Source organism: Wallemia mellicola, assembly GCF_000263375.1.
Source record: "Wallemia mellicola CBS 633.66 unplaced genomic scaffold WALSEscaffold_8, whole genome shotgun sequence".
Classification (NCBI taxonomy): domain Eukaryota; kingdom Fungi; phylum Basidiomycota; class Wallemiomycetes; order Wallemiales; family Wallemiaceae; genus Wallemia; species Wallemia mellicola.
In genome coordinates this window covers 371,740-391,422 of record NW_006531965.1, presented here as the reverse complement: position 1 = coordinate 391,422, position 19,683 = coordinate 371,740, and the positions used below count along the sequence as shown (strand labels likewise).

General features: G+C 42.5%; 8 protein-coding genes across 8 annotated transcripts; 4 read left to right on the top strand and 4 right to left on the bottom strand.

Annotated features, from left to right (window-relative positions):
- The first annotated feature begins 220 nt into the window (after positions 1-220).
- WALSEDRAFT_60306 (Cloroperoxidase) lies at positions 221-2,264 on the top strand. Its single transcript, XM_006958162.1, has 2 exons — positions 221-797; positions 844-2,264. The coding sequence occupies exons 1-2, from the start codon at positions 539-541 to the stop codon at positions 1,431-1,433; spliced, it is 849 nt and encodes a 282-aa protein (XP_006958224.1). The 5' UTR covers positions 221-538; the 3' UTR covers positions 1,434-2,264.
- A 371-nt stretch (positions 2,265-2,635) lies between these two features.
- WALSEDRAFT_10435 (P-loop containing nucleoside triphosphate hydrolase protein) lies at positions 2,636-4,510 on the bottom strand (the record flags this gene model as incomplete). Its single annotated transcript, XM_006957955.1, has 3 exons — positions 2,636-3,308; positions 3,369-3,910; positions 4,151-4,510. Coding segments are annotated over 3 exons (1,575 nt in total), but the record flags the coding sequence as incomplete, so codon positions are not given.
- Positions 4,511-6,179: 1,669 nt separating this feature from the next.
- WALSEDRAFT_57367 (NAD(P)-binding protein) lies at positions 6,180-7,119 on the top strand (the record flags this gene model as incomplete). Its single annotated transcript, XM_006958161.1, has 2 exons — positions 6,180-6,336; positions 6,380-7,119. The coding sequence occupies 2 exons, from the start codon at positions 6,180-6,182 to the stop codon at positions 7,117-7,119; spliced, it is 897 nt and encodes a 298-aa protein (XP_006958223.1).
- A 337-nt stretch (positions 7,120-7,456) lies between these two features.
- On the bottom strand, positions 7,457-9,671 carry WALSEDRAFT_32460 (MFS general substrate transporter). Its single transcript, XM_006958160.1, has 7 exons — positions 9,210-9,671; positions 9,063-9,167; positions 8,984-9,017; positions 8,351-8,939; positions 8,169-8,304; positions 7,763-8,122; positions 7,457-7,718 (listed from the first exon to the last, which is right to left on the bottom strand). The coding sequence occupies exons 2-7, from the start codon at positions 9,154-9,156 to the stop codon at positions 7,594-7,596; spliced, it is 1,338 nt and encodes a 445-aa protein (XP_006958222.1). The 5' UTR covers positions 9,157-9,167; positions 9,210-9,671; the 3' UTR covers positions 7,457-7,593.
- Positions 9,672-10,175: 504 nt separating this feature from the next.
- On the bottom strand, positions 10,176-13,474 carry WALSEDRAFT_32458 (ubiquitin-activating enzyme E1; the record flags this gene model as incomplete). Its single annotated transcript, XM_006958159.1, has 5 exons — positions 10,176-10,632; positions 10,676-12,721; positions 12,765-13,204; positions 13,254-13,329; positions 13,379-13,474. 5 exons carry the CDS (start codon positions 13,472-13,474, stop codon positions 10,228-10,230), a joined length of 3,063 nt encoding a protein of 1,020 aa, XP_006958221.1. The 3' UTR covers positions 10,176-10,227.
- Positions 13,475-14,095: 621 nt separating this feature from the next.
- Positions 14,096-15,717, top strand: WALSEDRAFT_60305 (hypothetical protein). Its single transcript, XM_006958158.1, has 2 exons — positions 14,096-15,163; positions 15,214-15,717. The coding sequence occupies exons 1-2, from the start codon at positions 14,237-14,239 to the stop codon at positions 15,664-15,666; spliced, it is 1,380 nt and encodes a 459-aa protein (XP_006958220.1). The 5' UTR covers positions 14,096-14,236; the 3' UTR covers positions 15,667-15,717.
- An 87-nt stretch (positions 15,718-15,804) lies between these two features.
- WALSEDRAFT_45712 (hypothetical protein) lies at positions 15,805-17,393 on the top strand. The gene is made up of 2 exons (XM_006958157.1): positions 15,805-15,971; positions 16,017-17,393. The coding sequence occupies exons 1-2, from the start codon at positions 15,809-15,811 to the stop codon at positions 17,315-17,317; spliced, it is 1,464 nt and encodes a 487-aa protein (XP_006958219.1). The 5' UTR covers positions 15,805-15,808; the 3' UTR covers positions 17,318-17,393.
- A 322-nt stretch (positions 17,394-17,715) lies between these two features.
- WALSEDRAFT_68827 (hypothetical protein) lies at positions 17,716-19,590 on the bottom strand. The gene is made up of 2 exons (XM_006958156.1): positions 19,058-19,590; positions 17,716-19,009 (listed from the first exon to the last, which is right to left on the bottom strand). The coding sequence occupies exons 1-2, from the start codon at positions 19,575-19,577 to the stop codon at positions 17,922-17,924; spliced, it is 1,608 nt and encodes a 535-aa protein (XP_006958218.1). The 5' UTR covers positions 19,578-19,590; the 3' UTR covers positions 17,716-17,921.
- Between the last annotated feature and the right edge of the window lie 93 nt (positions 19,591-19,683).

The window sequence follows — 19,683 nt, the reverse complement described above, 5'->3', positions numbered from 1 at the left end:
AGCGTCGGTGTTGAGCTACTTCTAGTGAAGAGTTTCACTTGATGCTGCATGACGTCATTGGCCTTCATCTCAACAACGACGGCAGATACACCCGCCATACTAGGCTATTTCGATTTCTATACGCGAGTATCCAAACATGCCTTAATTTCAATTTTCGCAAAACCGCTCCAATACGCTTTGATTATGATCGTTGAAGGTAATCTCAACAGCGACATTCTAGAATCACTCGAGGGTTACGATAGGTTGGTGAGACGCGGTATTTTTAGTCCTTTATGTAGAATGCTCTACTGCCATAATTTTACTACGTTTCCTTTAGACTTCCGGTTCTGCAATATTGCGAATCTTACGATCATAATGGCTCACATCGACCCTGAGCAACTTGACAAGCCAATAATCGATTAGCTATTGCGAATTTAACTCCAATAATCATCAAATATTGTCTTTAATGAATGATATGGTGTGCTCTGCACTTTAAAAGCAGAACACCACTCCCTCTCAACACCTTTTGAGTTGTCTCGATTTCGTTTACCCACACAAAATGGTCAACTTTGCAAAAGCTCTGCTGGGAGCATGCGCACTTGTATCCACCACAAGCGCATTCCCGGCCTTCGACGGTGAATGGGAGAAATTTTATTTCGAAAACTTCGACAAAGCCATCGATCCTATCCTTAAACGCATTGATCAAGAAAGTTGGAACAAGATTGCTGCTATTGAGAAACGCCAGCAGGCAACATTCAACGAGGACGCCCAGCGTGTCGATGTCTCAGGCGAGCATGAGTACAGACCTCCTACGGAAGGTAAGAGTGTGTTTATACATCATCTACTTAATAACAACCCGCACAGGTCAAACCCGCGGTCCCTGCCCTGGACTCAACATCCTTTCTAACCACGGCTACTTTGACAGATCCGGCAACACCAACCTGATCGAATCGATCGACGCACTCACAAATGTCCTTGGTATGGGCACAGACACGGCTCTGGCACTCGTAGCCTACTCGATCGCTATCATCGGTGACCCAATAGCACTTACCTGGTCAATCGGCGCTTCGCCAGGCAAAGAAGTACTTCTACCGGGCGTACTCTCTCCACCAGGAGGTATTGACCAATCCCACAATTCCTACGAGAGCGACGCATCTATCACGCGTTCGGATTCCTACCTCTCAAACGGCGATGTATGGTCATCCAACACCACCCGCTTCGAACATCTTTACAATCTTTTGGACGACAATGATCCAAATGCCAACTTCAATCTCGATGTCATCAACAAACAGCGCGCATGGACACATGACGAATCTGTCTACCACAACCCTAACTTTTTTATGCGCCATTTGCAGGACTGGTCGTTGCATCTGCTGCACACAATTTCGTGCCCGTCTTCTTTTCCAACCATAGTGCAGAACATCCAGAAGGCTACCTTGACCACTACAATCTGAAGACTTTCTTCGGATACACAGGTAATAGCAAAGATGGTTTGGTGTACCACTACGGCCAGGAGCGTATTCCTGACAATTGGTACAAGCGTACTGACCCATACACACTAGTGGATGTCGTCACTGATGTATTGGGTAACATCGCTTACCATCCTCAAGCAGGTACAGTCGGCGGAAACCTTGGTGAGGTTAATACATTTACCGGTGTTGATCTTGGTAACTTAACCGGAGGTGTCTTCAATGCTGCCAACCTTTTAGAAGGTAACAATCTCTTCTGCTTTGCATTCGCTGCTGGTAGAGCTGGTTTACCTTCAGTGTTGGGCGGTGCGGCAAGTATTGTGGGCCAGGCACTTGGATTCTTGGATGAAAAGCTTGGACCTATTCTTGCTGGTCTCTCCTGTCCGGAGCTGGATCAACTCAACTTGGATGTCTTTAACCAGTTCCCTGGTTATGGTTGAAAGATAGTTCATTCAGACTGCTACAGGAGGTAGATCTGAGGGCGGTAATTGGAAGTGTTGTATTCATATAGTCCCACAGCCCATACATCGAGCTTCTTTCCTCAATTCTCCCAGATTGCTGTGGTATAACAATAGCGATCGAAGCAGAATGTGACGAGAACATCGACAAACAAAAATAATGCAGCCATCTACACATTTAATCCAGTAATAAGGATTGGTTTCCCACCAAAACTCACCGCTATGCCAATGAGCACCAGCAAGCTAATTTTCCAGTATCAGAGCGGATAAGTCCCTCCTAAACCTAACCTATGAACTTACTTTTGTCACATTGCTGATTATATGGAGAGTAAGGATTGTTCCATTGACAATTATCCATGAATAAAGCTCTCGTGTATAAATCAAACCAGTCGAATAAAACCTTCTCGCATAAACTCTATCTAGGATCCCTTAACCATGTATTCATTTCAACCAAAATATCAGAGCAACTAAGTTCAAATTTCATGGACCATATTATATAGCCTAAGCTTATACACTATCTCTTCCTTTAAAGACACATAAAATGTCACACATCACAGATGTGAGGGACCTTCATTATAGACAGGCATCCATTGCAACCATGCTTGTACATGTCAAATCATTTTATCGTGCAGAAACCTTGTGTCTGCGATGTATCATCTTGACAAATTCAGCCACTGACTCGATAACTTTGACACGACCAGAATCAACCATAACGATATCCTTGCATGTCTCATTGATAAAAGCTTGGTCGTGTGAAGCGATTACGACTGCTCCATTGAACTTCTTAATACACTGAATTAGTGCTTCGATTGTCAGAAAGTCAAGATGATTTGTTGGTTCATCTAGAACAAGTAAGTGTGGTGTGACACCAATAAGCATCTTCGCAAACGCAACTCTAGACAACTCCCCACCACTCAAACAGACAAGTGGGGTCATAGCTTTCGACCCTTTCACACCAAACTTTCCAAGCTCAGCCCGCACATCCTGCTCAGTTAAGGCAGCAGATTCCTGCATTAGAAGACTGATAGGATTTTTATCTGAGCCACAGACCAACAACTCGTCAACGTTATGTTGTGAAAATTGTTTGATTACTGCTTGCCTATGTTTGACAATGCTACCGACAGTGGAAGATAGCTCATCAATTATGAGTTTAAGCAATGTACTTTTACCCTGTCCATTTGCTCCTATAACACCCAAACGACTATTTTGGGTAATTTGTAACGTAACATCAGACAAGACATCTGGCGTCAATTTAGAGTATCTGAATGATACTTTTTCCAGACTGACAATATCCCCGGAGGAACGTAGAGGCACAGGGTCATCAAATGACCACTTAGGTGGTATTTCTAGCGTTTCAAGCACAATATCCGGGCGAGTGCTATCATTCCAGCCAGGTCTGTCTCTATTAAGCTTGAAACGATGCCCTTTCTCATTGACATCCATTTTAACAGTATCTTTCAACTTACGTTGCTTCGATGCAACGGCAGCCATTTTCTTGTCGTCACCAGATTTACGAGCACGGGTCATTTCATTGTTGACAGATTTCTCGGATGCGCTTTTCTGTTTCTCCAGAATCTCCACCTTGTGTTTTAAGTGCTCTTGCTTTTCATCTAAAAATTGTCTATACGTATCATAGTTTCCTTTGTAATAAGACAAACAGTGATTTTTGTACACAATAGTTTCTTCAGTGACAGCATTGAGAAATGCTCTATCATGAGATATAACGACGATAGTGGAGTCAATAGACTTGAGATATGATTGCAGCCACAGGATAGCCGGAAGGTCGAGGTGGTTTGTAGGTTCATCGAGGAGCAAAATGTCAGGTTTGATAAGCAAAGCAGAAGCCAATGCAACCCTGATTCTCCATCCACCGGACAGCTGGTCAATAGAGCCATCTTGCATATCCTTTGTGAATCCTAACCCGTTCAAAATACTACGGGCTCTGGCTTCCAAACTATCGGCATCACGGATCTCCAGATCCTCTCTAATCATTGATAATGAGTTCTGAGCTCTATTAATTGCTTGTATTTCGTCATGCTCAGTGATACTGCTAATATTTAGCTTTTCTTCAGCTTCTTGAACGAGAACCTCCATCTTTTTGAGATCTTTTCTAGCTTTTGCGCCTCTAGCGCCGCTGCGTTTTGTCGCATTACTAATCGCTTCTTCTTCTTCGCACTGTCTATCTTGAAAGTCGTGTTGACGAAGAATGAGAGCGATTTGCTTGGAATCGCCATTTTCAAGTACATCGTGTAGCTCTTTAAACCTTAGTCTGAGCATATGACTCTTTCTGTCTGCGTTGACAACGGTTTCGAGCGCAGATACGCTTGTGTCAGATCCTTCGAGTTGTTCAACGTAAAGCGCGTTGATATTTCGTGGAAATCCAATGAGAGATTTATCACCCAGACATTTAAGAAGAGTTGATTTACCAACGCCATTTTGACCGCAAAGGCCGTATTTGACACCGTCAAATAATTTGAGCTCCGCATCAATGAGAAGATCGTGATCGCCAACTGTTATGTTAACACCTTTAACATCAACATCATTTGAGAGCGTCTCTAAAGTTTCTGAGTGGAATCGGGATGTTTGAGAAGTTGCCACAACTTGGTTTGAGCTCCCTTTATTAGCTGCCTTGATGTTTTTCTTTCTCATTAAATCAGCTGTATCTGTTTCAATGTTAGATAGCCTTGTTCGAGCTTTCATATACATACAAGGTATTTGATAATGAAGTCATGTGATTGAAGAGTGATAATGGACAGAATGGACAGAATGGACAGAATGGTAGATAAAATTATCTTCTGTATGTAATCTAAAATATTTATTACTAAGCATGTGTCTTGATTAGCCGAGTAGCTCAATTCATGTCTTACAATTTTACTTTCGAGAATACAGATACCTACTTGACTGAGGATATCCGAACTGGTTGCTTACATCATATTGACCCTTATGGCCCTTAGTCGTAGAATCACTATTCTTAGAGATTATAAGTGGTCGAGAGTGTTGATTATGCATGAAATCATATTAAACAAAACACCCAAGACTGACAAGAGAAAGTGATGTGCCGCTATATAATGTTGGTTGACTTAATAAGTACCCAAGAAGGTCTTCAAACATCAGCATGATGTTCTAATTACGCTTATTCATACCATTGTTGGTGCAGCCGTTTTCTTAGCTCTCGTACTGTGGATTATTTAGAAAGGTGTAGGATTACACTAAATGGGGACAAGTATGTTATTTTACTTCCTTCACGCTTGTCAAGAGCTTTATTTCAATTTCACATTTAGAACTGATGTCAAATTATTGAATTAAAACATTTCAAAAACGTCAATGAAAATTATAAATTGTATCTGGTATAGCATTTATAATAGCCACAATAAATAAGTTAATTCAACCTGTAACATGTTCGATTCAGATTTGATTTTATAATTTTATAAAAATATTAAATAGCTTTCCACACAACCGACTGGTGCTGCAGTATTCGTAGTGTTTAAAATGTGGTCTTCTATATATATGTTAACATTACTCTTCCTATTTTTTACGTATTTGGAAGTATATGATGACCATCGCTGGTCTATTCATATTTCTATTATCAAGGAGAAGGCCAAACTAGTCAGAAGACCTAATAAATGTTCAGAATGGCAAATACCAACTTGTTATTGGATGATAACACAACATGTATCCATACATGGAACTTAGTATTTATTATACTGTTATTGTATACACTAACTTTCGTAAACGCTTGGATAAGGCTGCAGTTCGCAAATCACTTTAAAAACTGACTTGGGTTCAGTGATGAAACGTATCTTAAGTGTTAAGACAAATTATTGTTGTATTAAAAGTCTACCAGGCCATTTTATGACTTTTACTAGCTAACTTGGGCATTTACACTGAAGCGGCTGATGACGTCATCTACATAATCCAAAAGTTTAACTCATTTTGGCGTAATCAGACACACTTTAATGTATATCCTGGTAAAAGGAGTAGTTACATTTGTTTAACGCAAAATCCCCTTTCTATTTATATCCACAATATCCTTGTAACATAGCACTGTAAAAGTTTAATCTTTGTGTCTCACTTTTGTTCATCGTAATAAACTTTACTTCCATCTGTAAAATATCATGGCTTTATATTATATTTAGAATTTGTAATTATTTCGGATACTTAACGTCATGAAATTGTATACATACATATGTAATCCTTTACATAATCTAATTTGCCTCGTCATCCATTATTGTCTATAAGGCGTGGAAGCTCTTCGCTACTCTCACCATATAAGATGGCTTCTTCAAATCCACAAGTAAACAATAACGCAGATTTCAGACTTGAGAATCTGTTCTCAACACGAGGAAAGACTGCCTTAGTATCTGGTGGTGGCAGTGGTATTGGTCTTATGATTTCTCAAGCTTTGGCTGTCAATGGTGCACATGTGTACAGTAGGTGAATGCTTAATTCTTATTATCATCTGACCTTTCCAAGTATTCTCTCGTACACAAGAAAAACTCGACAGGGTTGTTGAAACCTACAACAAAGGGGATATAGATGGTAAAATAACAGCACTTCAAGGCGATGTATCAAGCAAAGAGAGCATTCAAAAACTCGTCGAGGAGTACTCAAAACATGAGAGCAAGCTCGACATTCTTGTTAACAACGCAGGTATCGCAGGAGAAACTACTACCTTTGAAGCAAAGACAGCTGAGCAGTTGCGTGATAATCTCTTCAATGGGGACTCATTTGAGAACTGGGAGTCTGTCTATCGTACCAACGTCACTTCGGCTTATTTCTTGACTGCTGCTTGTTTGCCGCTCTTGAACAAATCTACTGAGACTATAAAAGGCTGGTCTGCAACTGTTCTGAACATCATCTCAATTTCAGGCTCAATAAAAATATCACAACACCATCCAGCTTACAATAGCTCAAAGGCAGCTTTCGGGTATCTCAACAAGGTGCTCGCAAATGAATTCGCTTTGAACGGTTTCAAGATTCGCGTCAACGGTATCTCACCTGGCGTTTTCCATTCTGAAATGACCGCGGGTGATTCTTCCGCTAACCAAAAATCAAAGGTTGAGAATGAAAAGTACAAAAAGCTTCCAAGTGGCCGCGTAGGCGCTGATAAAGACATGGCTCAAGCCGTATTGTTTGCCATTCTCGACCAGTACCTTAATGGTCAGTCCATCATTGTCGATGGAGGATATCAGATCACAAATGGCGGCCAGTAAACGTGATGATATCTCATCAACAAATTCTTCGTTATTCAAAAGATGTATTATTTAGTTTATTTGACGATGTTACATAAGTATGTTAAGTAATGATGGTAACAATCTTTATTAGTTTGTCCCTCTGACATGTCAACATTATCCCGGACTGTGATGTAGATTTTTCTTTTCAATGAAACATAGACTCATTAAAAATTATCTTGTGTTTAACTGTAAAGAATATGTCAATTCAATCTAACATATTGATAACTCTGATTCCTATTTAGTAATTTTATAACGTGTGGTGTACAAGTACAAATATAGGACATCCACCTTGAAGCAAAGTAATTCGTCAAATTTATCTATGTCTAAGTTAAATGTGCATATTAAGAAATTTACATATCCAATTCGTTAGTTATTACAATGAGACTGAGTTTTTAACTCGAAATAATGCGAAATCCTGAAGAATGTTTGTCTATATAGTATTTGAGTTATAAATTATTGTAATTGTTTAGCGTGTGCTTCTCTTCTCTCTTCCAAATCTATAATATCCGCATCACGACCTTTTGTTTCAGGCAAAAGCAAAGTCAAAGCTGCACCAACAATAGATATACCGAAGAAAACTATGACTGTTAAATGGGCTTTCAAAAAATTTACCTCAACTTACTCCATAATGTGTTGTCAGTACCGATATGATGTGATGCTTCACCAAATCCAAGGGCTGCGATAATTGCACCTACTTTTCCGCAAGCAGCTGAGAATCCATGACTGAATCCTTTCACTCTGGTTGGGAAAACCTCGGCTGGAATAACGAAACAAGTCATGTTGGCACCAAAGTTGAAGAAAAATTGCAACAAAGCGAAACATGCAAAGAAACTGGCTGAGTGGTCCTTGAGATAATCAAAAGCACCTGCGACAATACCCAAAAAGAGTGCTTCCAAAAGAAAACCTCCGAATTGCAACCATTTTCTACCAATATATTCAATAGTGAACATACTGACGTAGTAACCAGGCAAGAAACCAGCAGCTAAAGAGTGTTAACTTGATTAGGTATGCAAAGTTAGAAGACACACCTGTAATAATTAAGTTGGCAATTGAATTGTCCCAAATATACTTGAATGGTTCGTCATTCTTGTCTACGAGCCCTACACTGTCGATGACAACACTTTGGTTAAGCGAAATACCATAGAAGGTTATATCAAGTAAAAACTTTGGGACGGTTAGATATATTCTATCTCGAAATTAGTTCACTAACCCAACAACCAGCCGTGGCGATCAGCAACTTGAGGTGACGCCATTCCTTGTAATACTCGACGAATTCAGTTAAAGCACCCAACTTCTCATACCAGACTTGCTTGGAATCTTTGCCTTCGGTAAGCTCAGTCTCTTGAGGCGTTGGTTTTGATTCAGGAGCGATTTCAATATCCTTGTCTTGAGAATGAGCAGAATCGTCTCCATCTCCTTGTATAGTCTCTGGATTAGCAGCAGTACGTGCTTGAAGTGCTGCCTTAGGATCATCAGCGTTGAGGATTTTATTTTCTTTGTCGGCTCTCATTTGCTGTACAGCCTTGAACTTGGTTGATTCTGGAAGTCTTAAACGATTGTAAAGTGTAACTATACATGGTACCAAAATGATACCGAAGAGGATACGCCATACTGCATTGAATTGTCCATAATTGCCGTGGTCTCTAATACCAGTTCTGAAACATGAAAGTATGATCAAGGTGATGATTGTACATGCGAATTGACCAGCACCTTGAGCTGAGAAAATAAATGCCAACATGGTACCACGACGGTTCAAATTTGCTCTATCAGCGACAACAGAACTGCTCATAGGGTAATCACTGGAAAGACGTAAGCTAGCTATTTATAACAATAGGATACTCACCCTCCTACTCCAATACCCAAGACTACTCTCCAGACTGTTAAAAATTAGTATTTTGAGACAAGTCTGAAAGTCGACTAACCAGTAAGCCAGGTGAATAAGTCAACTCCACTAAAACCATGTTCTCCAACAGAAGGTGGACTGATGATAAAGATAGTTGCAATAATGATAATCATCATTTCCTTTCCTGAGAGGGGTTAGCGAAGTCTCGTGGATAATAGAAACGCACCATAGACTGCCTTACGGCCAAAAATGTCACTTAAGAGTCCAAAACCTAATTGTCCTACGACACATCCAATCTATAATATGTCAGATACTGGCTAATTGTCGCAGGACGTGAAATGAAAGATTTCATTTGCCAGGAAGACATCGAAAGGCTTCCAAAACACAACCGCGAGTACTCACGTTTGCTGCAGCTTTGAATGTACCACCAGACAAGCTGATCTGAGTGGGAGAAGAGCTTGGTGTGCCAAAAGCAACCAAAGAAATAGCCGGAAGTGCCAAATTGATAATGAAAAGATCATAAGCATCAATAAAGAAACCAGTTGAAGCGATAAGGAGGAGCTTTAACTCCTTGACTGTTGGTCCCCATCTATGTTGCTTGGCAGATTCATCCTGCTCGTAGGTAGCTAATGCACCTTTCTCTTGGTATGCGTCCATGCGAAAAAAGAAGGTCTTGTGAAGTCTTGGGGGTTCTTGGGTGGTAGTGAAGGAAGACGGTTTTTAATGGAAGATCGAAATGCGACGAGACGAACGTGCAATGAGAATCTGATCCGGGGAGGCAGGAACCAAAAAGATGACATGAAGTGAGAAGCAAAAAAAGCACCAAGGCGCCGCAAATTTCTATTTCCGGTAATATTTCTCTCGATATTCGCCTGAGTAAGCTTTTCGTGTAATCCTGGGTCGTGTGGCAAGCGGAGATAACCGCAAAATGTAAGCTGTTAATAAATACAATAGAAACATTGTATAGGCTGTAGAAGAATATGCCATGACTTGATAGGCTACAGATTCACCTTCTTAAACCGGTCAGGGTAAGTGTCACAACGTGCGTAATGTTAGGCACCAATTGATAGGAAATGCGAGTATCGTAAACGTGTCGCTATTCTTAGCTCCTCGGAAGGTGCCTTGCTGGCTCGTTTGCACGTTTTTCCTCTTGCCGGGCTCTTAACTTAATGCTCGCAAAATCACAATAAAGAGTACAAAACATGCATTATATATTCCAAAGGGATGGTCACTTCACTACCACATTAGAGGTGCACAACAACAAATGGCACGTCGACATCCTCGTCGTTCTCGTCGGTAACCATGACCTCGACGAGAAGGCTCTTTTGCCAAGCAGGGACGGGCTTTTTGGAGACGCTCTCAACCAACTCAGAAAAGCGCATACCCAAGCGCTCTTGGGCCTTCTTTGGCGGGAGGAAGAAGGAGTAAAGCATGCTCGTGCCTTGGCTAACCATGCCAACATCCAACTTATGGTTGTTTGTGAAGTAATCCTTGAGCTCCTGAAGGGTTGGGTTGCCTGTGATATCAAAACGGTCCCAGAGTGTCCATTCAGTGTCACCGTATTTTTGCTTTGGTGGGGCGATAGGGTCTGAAAAGCCGAAGAAGGGAAGGGCGAGGTTGACAAATGAATTGTTATACTTTTCAATGTCCTGGGGAAATGTTAATAAAGTCACGTTATAAACTTCAACCCACCTTCTTCTCATCGATGATTTTGAATAATTCCAAGCAAACCAAACCAACAGCAACACTCGTAGTGGTGGCAATTGCAGGAATAATCTTTCCGGCAATCTGCTTAGTCTTCAAGCGCTCTGCTGGTGTGATACCATAGTTAGTCGCACGTAAATTGGATGCTGCGGTGATGAAATCGATGTGGTGGTTGCTATCGTCGTCTTTCTCGAATTCAACTGGGGTCAACCTGAAGCCAGCTAAGGTAGAAGGCTCTGGAAGATCCTTTGTAATATTCTTAACGACTAATGCGTCATCATCGTGAGATTCCTCCTGTGGTGCTGGTTCATTCTCATTAGTTTGTACCTTGACTCCACTCTTTGGCTTGAACTCTTGTACAATAGCTTCCTCTGCGACCTTCTTGTATCTATCTCCATCAATGTCACCCTTGAGACCATAGTTGAAAGCGTGCAAATTTGCAGCAGCAACAATGTACTCCATGTGAAGAGGGTTGTTACTGTCAAAGCTAATTGCATCCGGCGCACGCTTAGGACCTGACCAAAATGGTGCACCAGAAGATGTCAAAGTGTCTTTTGGAAGAGAGTAAAGCAGCTGTTGAATAGAATGGTTGTAATTCTCCTCAAACTTGTAGCGAGCCCAGATAATGCATTCGTCGAAGCTGATCGGACGCGATGTGGTGAGCGAGTCGAGCAATTCCTCCAATTGTGGTCTTTGTTGGCCACTAGTCTTGATGGTTTCCAAATAGTTTGGCTGGGAGAGGTACATGTTAACATTTGTAGGTGGCTTGACAAATAGGGCATCGAAATTCTCCCTTGCCCATTGGATCGTATGCTCAATAGCATTTGGGAAGTTCTTGACCGTGCATGATGGGATTTCCTTCTCAGGAGGGTCTTGTGAGGATGAATACGATTCTGTGAGGTCTGGATAGACGACTTGGGTATTGGCCTTAGTGCCAAGGGTACCACTTTCGAGGAGCGGCTTTCTGTAAAAGACACATCTTCTGTCGACGTACTGTCTAGCAGCGACGTTATCAAGAGCATTGGTAACACCAGTCAAAGAATTGAAGAACGTCTCACCGTATAACTCTTCCGTTTCTGGGCTGACACGCTCTTGATAACTCTGAATCTTTCCGCGAAGGTCCTTGTTCATGTTCGCGACAGCCTCTGCAGCGACTTCCGCCTTGAATTTACCAAGGTCCTTTGCTCTAAAAAGGAACTGGCGGTTCAAATTGCTCTTCTCGATCGTGTCCAAGTCTGTTACATGGATTTTACCCTCTGGACCACTACCAAGACCCATCATAGACCAGTTCTTAAGCATTTCACAACCTATCGCACCTGAACCGACAAGGAATTGACGAGCATTGGCAATCTTCTCTTGGAAGCTTCTACCGAAAACTGCAATTTGGGCATCGTAACGGCTGTTGAGCGGTTGCACATCAGCTTCTGTTGGGAGAACATCAGGGAGCGACTCCAGGGAGTCGAAATAGAGATGCTGAAAGAGCGGGCTGAACTTTCCAGAGCATCCCTTGAGAACTTCCTGCGCAGTGAAGCCACCGATGACAGCATTGACTGGGGCAAGGTCACCACGGGCTTGGTAGGCCAGCTCCTTTAGAACACCTTCATCAAGCTCCTCTGTGGTGGTGGCTTTGGCGAGCTTGACAACTTCCTGCGCATCTTCGTCATTGCGTGGACGTGGAAATTCCCCGCGCTGCTCTCTAAATGCAGATAGCGCTTGGAAACCGGCGTGAAGGGTTGGTGGGCGGTCGAACTTTGCCAAATCAAGAAGGACTTCCGGTTGTTTCTGTGATTCCCTGAGCGATTTGAAAGGAATGATCTTTGGCTGTTTTACTTGGGTGAAGACACCGCCTGAAGTGTATTGGGAGAAGGAAGAAGTATCGCCAATGGTAAAAGTGTATGGACCCTTTACGGAGACCTTCCTAGGCTCACATCCGTTGAGTTCTTCCATACCCTTGATTTCTGAGAAAGTGACGTAGTCGCCATCCTCTAGACCGTGTCTTGTATCGTCGAGGCAGGTAACCAATCCTTCTTTATCCTAAATTGCGTTAGAAATGGATACATAGCGTGCAACTTCTTACCTTCTCAATTTCTGCTATCATACCGGTTATGGCAGGTTCTCCTGTTGGATCAATGCATTTGAACTCGCTGCCAAAGTCGTTAAATACACTACCAAATAAACCACGCGTGTCGGCAGCAATGAATCCAATGCCATTCTCATGGCAATAATCGTTTACCTCAAGCTGCTTATTGAGAGATGCCTCGGTGAGAACAACTACTTTAAATGGTTTAACGAGATCTCTACTCCAAGATTCCGGATTTCCTGGTGTTTTTGGAGATTCTAAAAGTTTAACAGGTACGTATTGGTTTAATTCAGCGAGCTTTGGGAGTGCGACCTGATCCCTTGGCTTGCCGACGTCAGAATCGTCAAAGTAGAATTGAGAGGAGAGATCGGTCATAGAAACTGGCTCCGGATCATAGATAGTAACAGATTTGACACCGGCTAAGCAGATATTCTTAGCTAAGTAATATGTCAGCTTACGCAAGCAGGAGTGGCTAGATATACACACCGATTTCGACACCCAATCCACGCATACCAACTATGAGTACATCAGATTGACTCATCGCTTTCATAGCGTCTACACCCTGTAAATCTCCTATGAGCTAATGGCGTGGAATATAATAAAGTGCGCACCAGAACGAATAATTGCCTGGAGTATAAACCCTCATCTATCGTATCATTGTTTAGTTGAATATTTTGTAAATCATCTCTCATTTCTGTGTCTGTCATGATGATCGTTGGTGTACAAGGTGTTATTCAGCTACGACGAAGATGTCAACTAGCGAATTTTACGCGTTATTTAATCAACAGAAGGCTAAGGATGATAAAAAATCTACAAAAAAACAAAAGAATGGCACTTCTACAACAAAAAAGCAGGACAATCAATATAAGATGAGCAGCGCGGGCAAACTAGAAAAGCCAGCTGTTCAATGTCCTAGTAATACCACAGATGCTCCAAAGAAGCGTAAAAATAGTGTGATAGAGATAAATGATGACGAAGAAGACACCGTTGTAATATCTCGGCCTCAGAAGAAACGTGAGAAAACAGAGAACACAGGGAAGTCATCATCAATACTCTCAGGTGAAGCAAACCGAGCTACTGTCCCAGAGCGACCTCTACATCCGCTTTTTACTTCGAAGTATTCACAGAAAGGTGGTGATACCACGCGAGGCGTACTGGCGAAACAAATACCAGCGAGACAACCAACTATTAAAGAATCACATGTACATCCAGACAACGATTTCACGGTCTATGACGCGATTATTGACATACCATTTAGCAGACGCGCGAGGATATTAGAGAAGAGTATCCCGGTTGGTAACCTAAGCATTTTGAAGAATCCAGCAAGTGATTCTACGTCTCCTAAAATCCCTTCAATACCTACATTTCCCTCTAGAACATCCTCCGAGTTGCTTACTAACTCCCTGCGTCCCAGACGCGCAGTGGATGTGCTTTCAAACTCTCTGGTATCAACTTATGTTTCCGCCTGGATGGCAAATCTTGCCCTTGGATCACCGAGGTGGGAAGACGTACGCGCTGCACATGCTGAAAAGAAATCGCGCAAGAAAGGACCATACGATGACAACTTTATCGTCGATGACATGTTTGATTTTGATTTGGACTTTGACGCACCTACTTATCCATCGGAACTACCGCCTCTGCCCGAACTGCCCGACCATCCAACCACGATAGAAGGGAATTGCATAATACTTAAAGGTCCACCTGGGAGTGGCAAGTCTGCGTCAGTGTACGCATGTGCAGAGGAGCTTGGATGGGAGGTTTTCGAGGTCTTTCCAGGTATTAGCAAGCGGGGTGGTAAAGAAGTACTTAACCTTGTCGGTGCAGTAGGCCAGAATCATATTATAGGGAAAGGCAAAAAAAGTATGATAGAGCAACAACGAGAAAAGACGCACAAACAGTCTGTCATCCTCCTCGAAGAGGTTGACGTGCTTTTTGAGGAAGACAAAGGCTTTTGGCCGGCGATACAGGCTCTCACACAGTATTCCAAGCGCCCAGTTATTCTCACGTGTAATGATGACTCTACTATCCCCGTCAATACGCTTGTGTTGCAAACCACTTTGCAGTATAAGTGCCCGAAATATGATACCGTCAGGAAATATTTAGAAAGTAATGGTGTTAGGAACATACCAACACAATTGAACGCCCTTGAAACACCATCACCCGCGATTGAGGAAGACAAAAGCTGGTTGCTTGATGCAGGTGGCGGACTCTATGGAAAGGAATTTGACAATGGGTGTGATCTCCGGCAGACACTCATGCAGCTGCACTTAGGTGTTGCGGAGAAGGATCACCAGGAAGCAGTCCCACCAAATTCTCTCAAGGAGATACTCAAACGCGCTGAAGCGCTTTCTTTCGTTGATGCACAAATAGCACAGCCACTCTGGCGCAATATGCAGGTGAGCTAACTACCTAAATCAATGTTCTTCTATTTAACAAGCTCCCGTAGGTCATTGAGCCGGAAACACCGAATGAACTAGTGGGAACTGAAATCACTCAGACGACATCAAAAACACAAACTACAACTCTCGCAGAATTTGGATATGAAAATATCATAGCTGCGCATATCTTAAGTGGTTACAACATTAGCGCAATCGATACGACTTCGCTCTTGAAAGACACACACGCACAACAAGATATACTATTAGACATTCGTCTAGATATGCTATCTGCAACAGCACCAATTATGCCATCCCCTATCTTGTCAGTTGATTATGCCCCTTATATCCGACAGCTTGTCAAACGCGACGATGAGGAAGCGAGGATGATGGAAGCAAATAGCATAGCAAGTAATAGAGGGACGCGTAACAGCAGCAGAAATTTATATCGCAGAATGTACGACTACGATTGCGTGCCTAGCATACAGAACAGCTATTTCCGGGAAAGGCAAGAAGGAGAATGAAGAAAAGACTATTACGACAGCAAAGGACGTATGATACACCCCATACATTCCCCTATTATACCATATTTAATTAATGCATAAACGTCATAGATTTTTTATTGTTGCTTATCAGCCATCGAGATTGCGTTAGTTCCCAACAACCATGATCAAAGCACTCGCACTACTCACACTGTCAGCATCTACGCTCGCCACCCCACTCTACACTCAAGAGCTCGCCCCTATTCACGGAGAGCCACACGTCGAGGGTTCAACGGACCCTCGCGTGCACAACTCCTACATCGTCGTACTCAAGGATGGCGTAGAAGGTGAGCATAATTGTTATTTCATATACACCCCCTAACAGCCTACAGCTGACTCGCACCACACCTTCACCCGCAACACTCTCAAAAAGCGTTCTGGAGGCGGACGTTTCGGTCACGTGTACAACCTTGACAACGAAGGTGACAGCATTTTCAATGGCTACTCAGTACACGACGTCGATGAGGACGTTATCGATATGATCAGAGCAAGGCCAGAAGTTGCCCACATTGAACGTGATTCAATTGTGACGACACAGGAGACCTACCACGGTTTAGATGATGTAGTCGACGCACTCGACGTAGATGATACAATCACCCAAAAGAATGCCCCTTGGGGTCTCGCCCGTATTTCACACCACGATCCACTTAGTCTCAGTACTTTCAACAAGTATGTCTACGACCCACACGGTGGTGAAGGCGTAAACGTCTATGTCGTAGACACTGGTATCAATACTAAGCATGTCGAATTCGAAGGCAGAGCCTTTTGGGGTAAAACAATTCCATTGAATGACGTTGATGAGGATGGTAACGGTCACGGCTCCCACTGCGCTGGTACCATCGCATCACGCAAATACGGTGTCGCAAAGAAGGCGCACGTATATGCCGTCAAGGTCTTAGGTTCTAATGGTTCCGGTACCATGTCTGACGTCGTTAGTGGTGTTCTTTGGGCAGCTGAAGATGCCAAGAGAAAGCAAAAAGCGGCAGCTGAGGAATTACGCACTACTGGAAAGACATCACACAAGGGTTCAGTTGCTAATATGTCCCTTGGCGGTGGCAAGTCACCATCACTCGACAGAGCAGTCAACAAGGCAGTAGAATCAGGTTTGTCATTCGCAGTCGCAGCTGGTAATGATGACAGAGACGCTTGTGACTACTCCCCAGCATCTGCTGAGAAGGCCGTTACTGTTGGTGCCTCTACACTCTGGGATGAACGTGCATATTTCTCAAATGTTGGCGAATGTGTTGACATCTTTGCACCAGGCTTGAACATTCTTTCAACATGGAACAGCGGTCCACACTCAATCAACACTATCTCTGGTACCTCAATGGCATCTCCACACACCGCTGGTGCTTTGGCATACTTACTCTCACTCCATTCACACGAATCACACAAGTCATTCGCTGAAAACTTTTACAACACTGCTCTTAACACGGTCTTTGAAACAATTGGTGGTGTCCTCCCTGGATGGATCGATCTTTTCAAACCAAGTGCACCAGTTCCAGCACCAGAACCAATCTCACCTGCATTCTTGAAGCAATCATTGCTCTCTTTAGCCGGTAGAGGATATCTTAATGACCTCGAACAGGGTTCACCAAACCTTTTGTTGTTCAACAATGCTACAAAGGCATAAGCTGGCGTGTATAACGTGTATGATTAAAATCATTTCATTGTAATATAATTTTATGAAAGGTATTCTAAATGAGCTCTTTGTGTGAAATAAAGATATGGTAGTTGTGAGATTGAGTCGAGTATAACACGACCTTCGCTCAGTTGAGTTGAACTCATAAGATTGGCAAAAAGACTTAAGGTTCATATTACTCAGTTCTAATGCTTGTCAAATACTTCAATTCTAGATAACATATCACAGGCAGAGAGATCTAGTTGACATCCTCACCAGAAGTTTTATACCATCACCACACCTTCTGTATCATATATTTATAGGTAACTTCGCAGACACACGGACTTGTTTGGACACTAACATTTAAGCAAAGATCGCCGCCACCTTGCACATCTAGAATATCTTCAAAATACTTGTAATATAGATTTATGAAATAATCGAACAATTAGGTAGCTAAATGAGCGTTATATCGCCTATTATGGTCGCGTTGGAGGGGTATTTTTTGGTATAGCTGAGTTGTCTTGATTAAATGAAAGTAAAGTTTTCCATAAAGAATTAAAGAAATTGGCATTCGTTAGTCCAGTTTGTGACGTTAGTGCGTCTATGACGGCTTTTTTTAGTTATACTGATTGATTACAGCGGTTGCCCAGTCTGCATCTTCAATGGTAAATTCAGGCTCAGGTGTTGCTGGTGCTGGTGCTGGTGTGGTATTTTTAGGTACCTCCTTTGGTTTCTCTTTAGGTGCAGCTTTAGGCGATACCTTAGATGCACCCAATGAAGACTTACTCCTGCCGGCCTCCTTAAGCTCTCTTATTCGGTTCTCTTGAATCTTTCTGTTTCTCGCTTGCTCCTCTTCACGTTCCTTTTTGCGTCTTTCTTCGGCCTCTTTGAGTTGTCTTGCTTCTTCTTCACGTCTCTCAATTTCTTCGGCTGTTGGGAGGTTGATATTCATTGGTTCAATTGATCTAAGCGCAGGCAATGTCTGACTAAAGCTGGTAGGTAAAGGTGGCACCTCAATAGCAGGTGATTGTACCCCTTCCAACGTCTTCCTGCGCTTACCAAATATTTTCTTTCCTTTGAATATTCTCCCCATTGAGCTCTTGAATGTGGACTTTGTAGAATCAGCTTGTGACAAAGCAATAGAATCGGAAGTCGAAACTCTCGATTTATGTGAACCTGGCTTAGTTTGTTGTTGATCGGGTATATTTCCACTAATGCCGCTTTCGTTCAATTTCGGTTCTAATTTCGATATTGCGTTTGGTTCTGTGAGGGATATGAAGTTGAAACGCTCATCGAGTGGCATAGAAGGACCGAAATCCATTGCAACTGGATCTTCCTCAGGTGGTGGTTGAGATTTTCTCGCCTTGTTAGTCGCTATGTACTTCCAGCCATTATCGTTATCATTTTCGTCATGATTAGTGCGTTCTTCTCTTTCGCGCCGTACGCTAGTCTTTGAGGTATCCCTAGGAGGCACTACAACAAGTGATGGAACTGGGTTGGCTTTGATAGGCTGTGGAGAGGCTACCGGTGTGGCTACATTTGACGCCCTTGGTGTCGCTACTGACTCCTTTGGTGTAGTTACGGATGAGGCTCCGGATGAAATATTCCCTTCTGCTACATTCTCTTGTACCTCATCTTGTGGTTCTTCATCTAACTTTGGCGTTGGCGAACGTGATGAGGATACAACTGTACACGTTCCAGATCCTATTCTTCTGTTAGAGGTGTCACAAAGATAATATCACTTATACTCACCAGAAGCGTCCTCTACGACCTTCTTGTTAAGCTCTCCATTGTCAGCTTCACCTTTGGACATAAGCTCTGCAAGGATTGCAGAGTTTGCTCTAAGCATGTTTGACGTTGGCATACTTGGTGTATTCGCATCTGCCAAAACGCCGGCTGGGACAGACTGAGAAGACTGGTCTGACATTATAGACAAGCGTGAACTATCAAGCATTGAAATATCCTCAGACCTTCTACGTTGTTTCTTTTCAACGTCTCTCGGAATAACGGCAATCGATGGGTTACCACCAGTTGAAGCTCTTGGTATTCTATTGCCTATAATCTGCCTTTGTTTATTATCATTCAAGGTATTGTAATTAATTGGTTCTAATGGCTTCCCGGTATCGAATTGTGAGAACCTCGCTGCACGTCCCTTCACAGATAATTTGGTATCTATTGGCTTATTCTTAGCTTCTTTGTTATTCGGGTATTGAGATGATTGCTGTAGCGCTTGAATTCTCTCAGATATTTTGTTATTCTGCGCTGGACCCATTGATGAACTTCGTAAAGAAGTAAGGACGACTGAAGTTAGAAGCAGCAATAATTTATATCAAGACTGAATATGTTTTATAACCTTATATAATATTACCAAATAATAG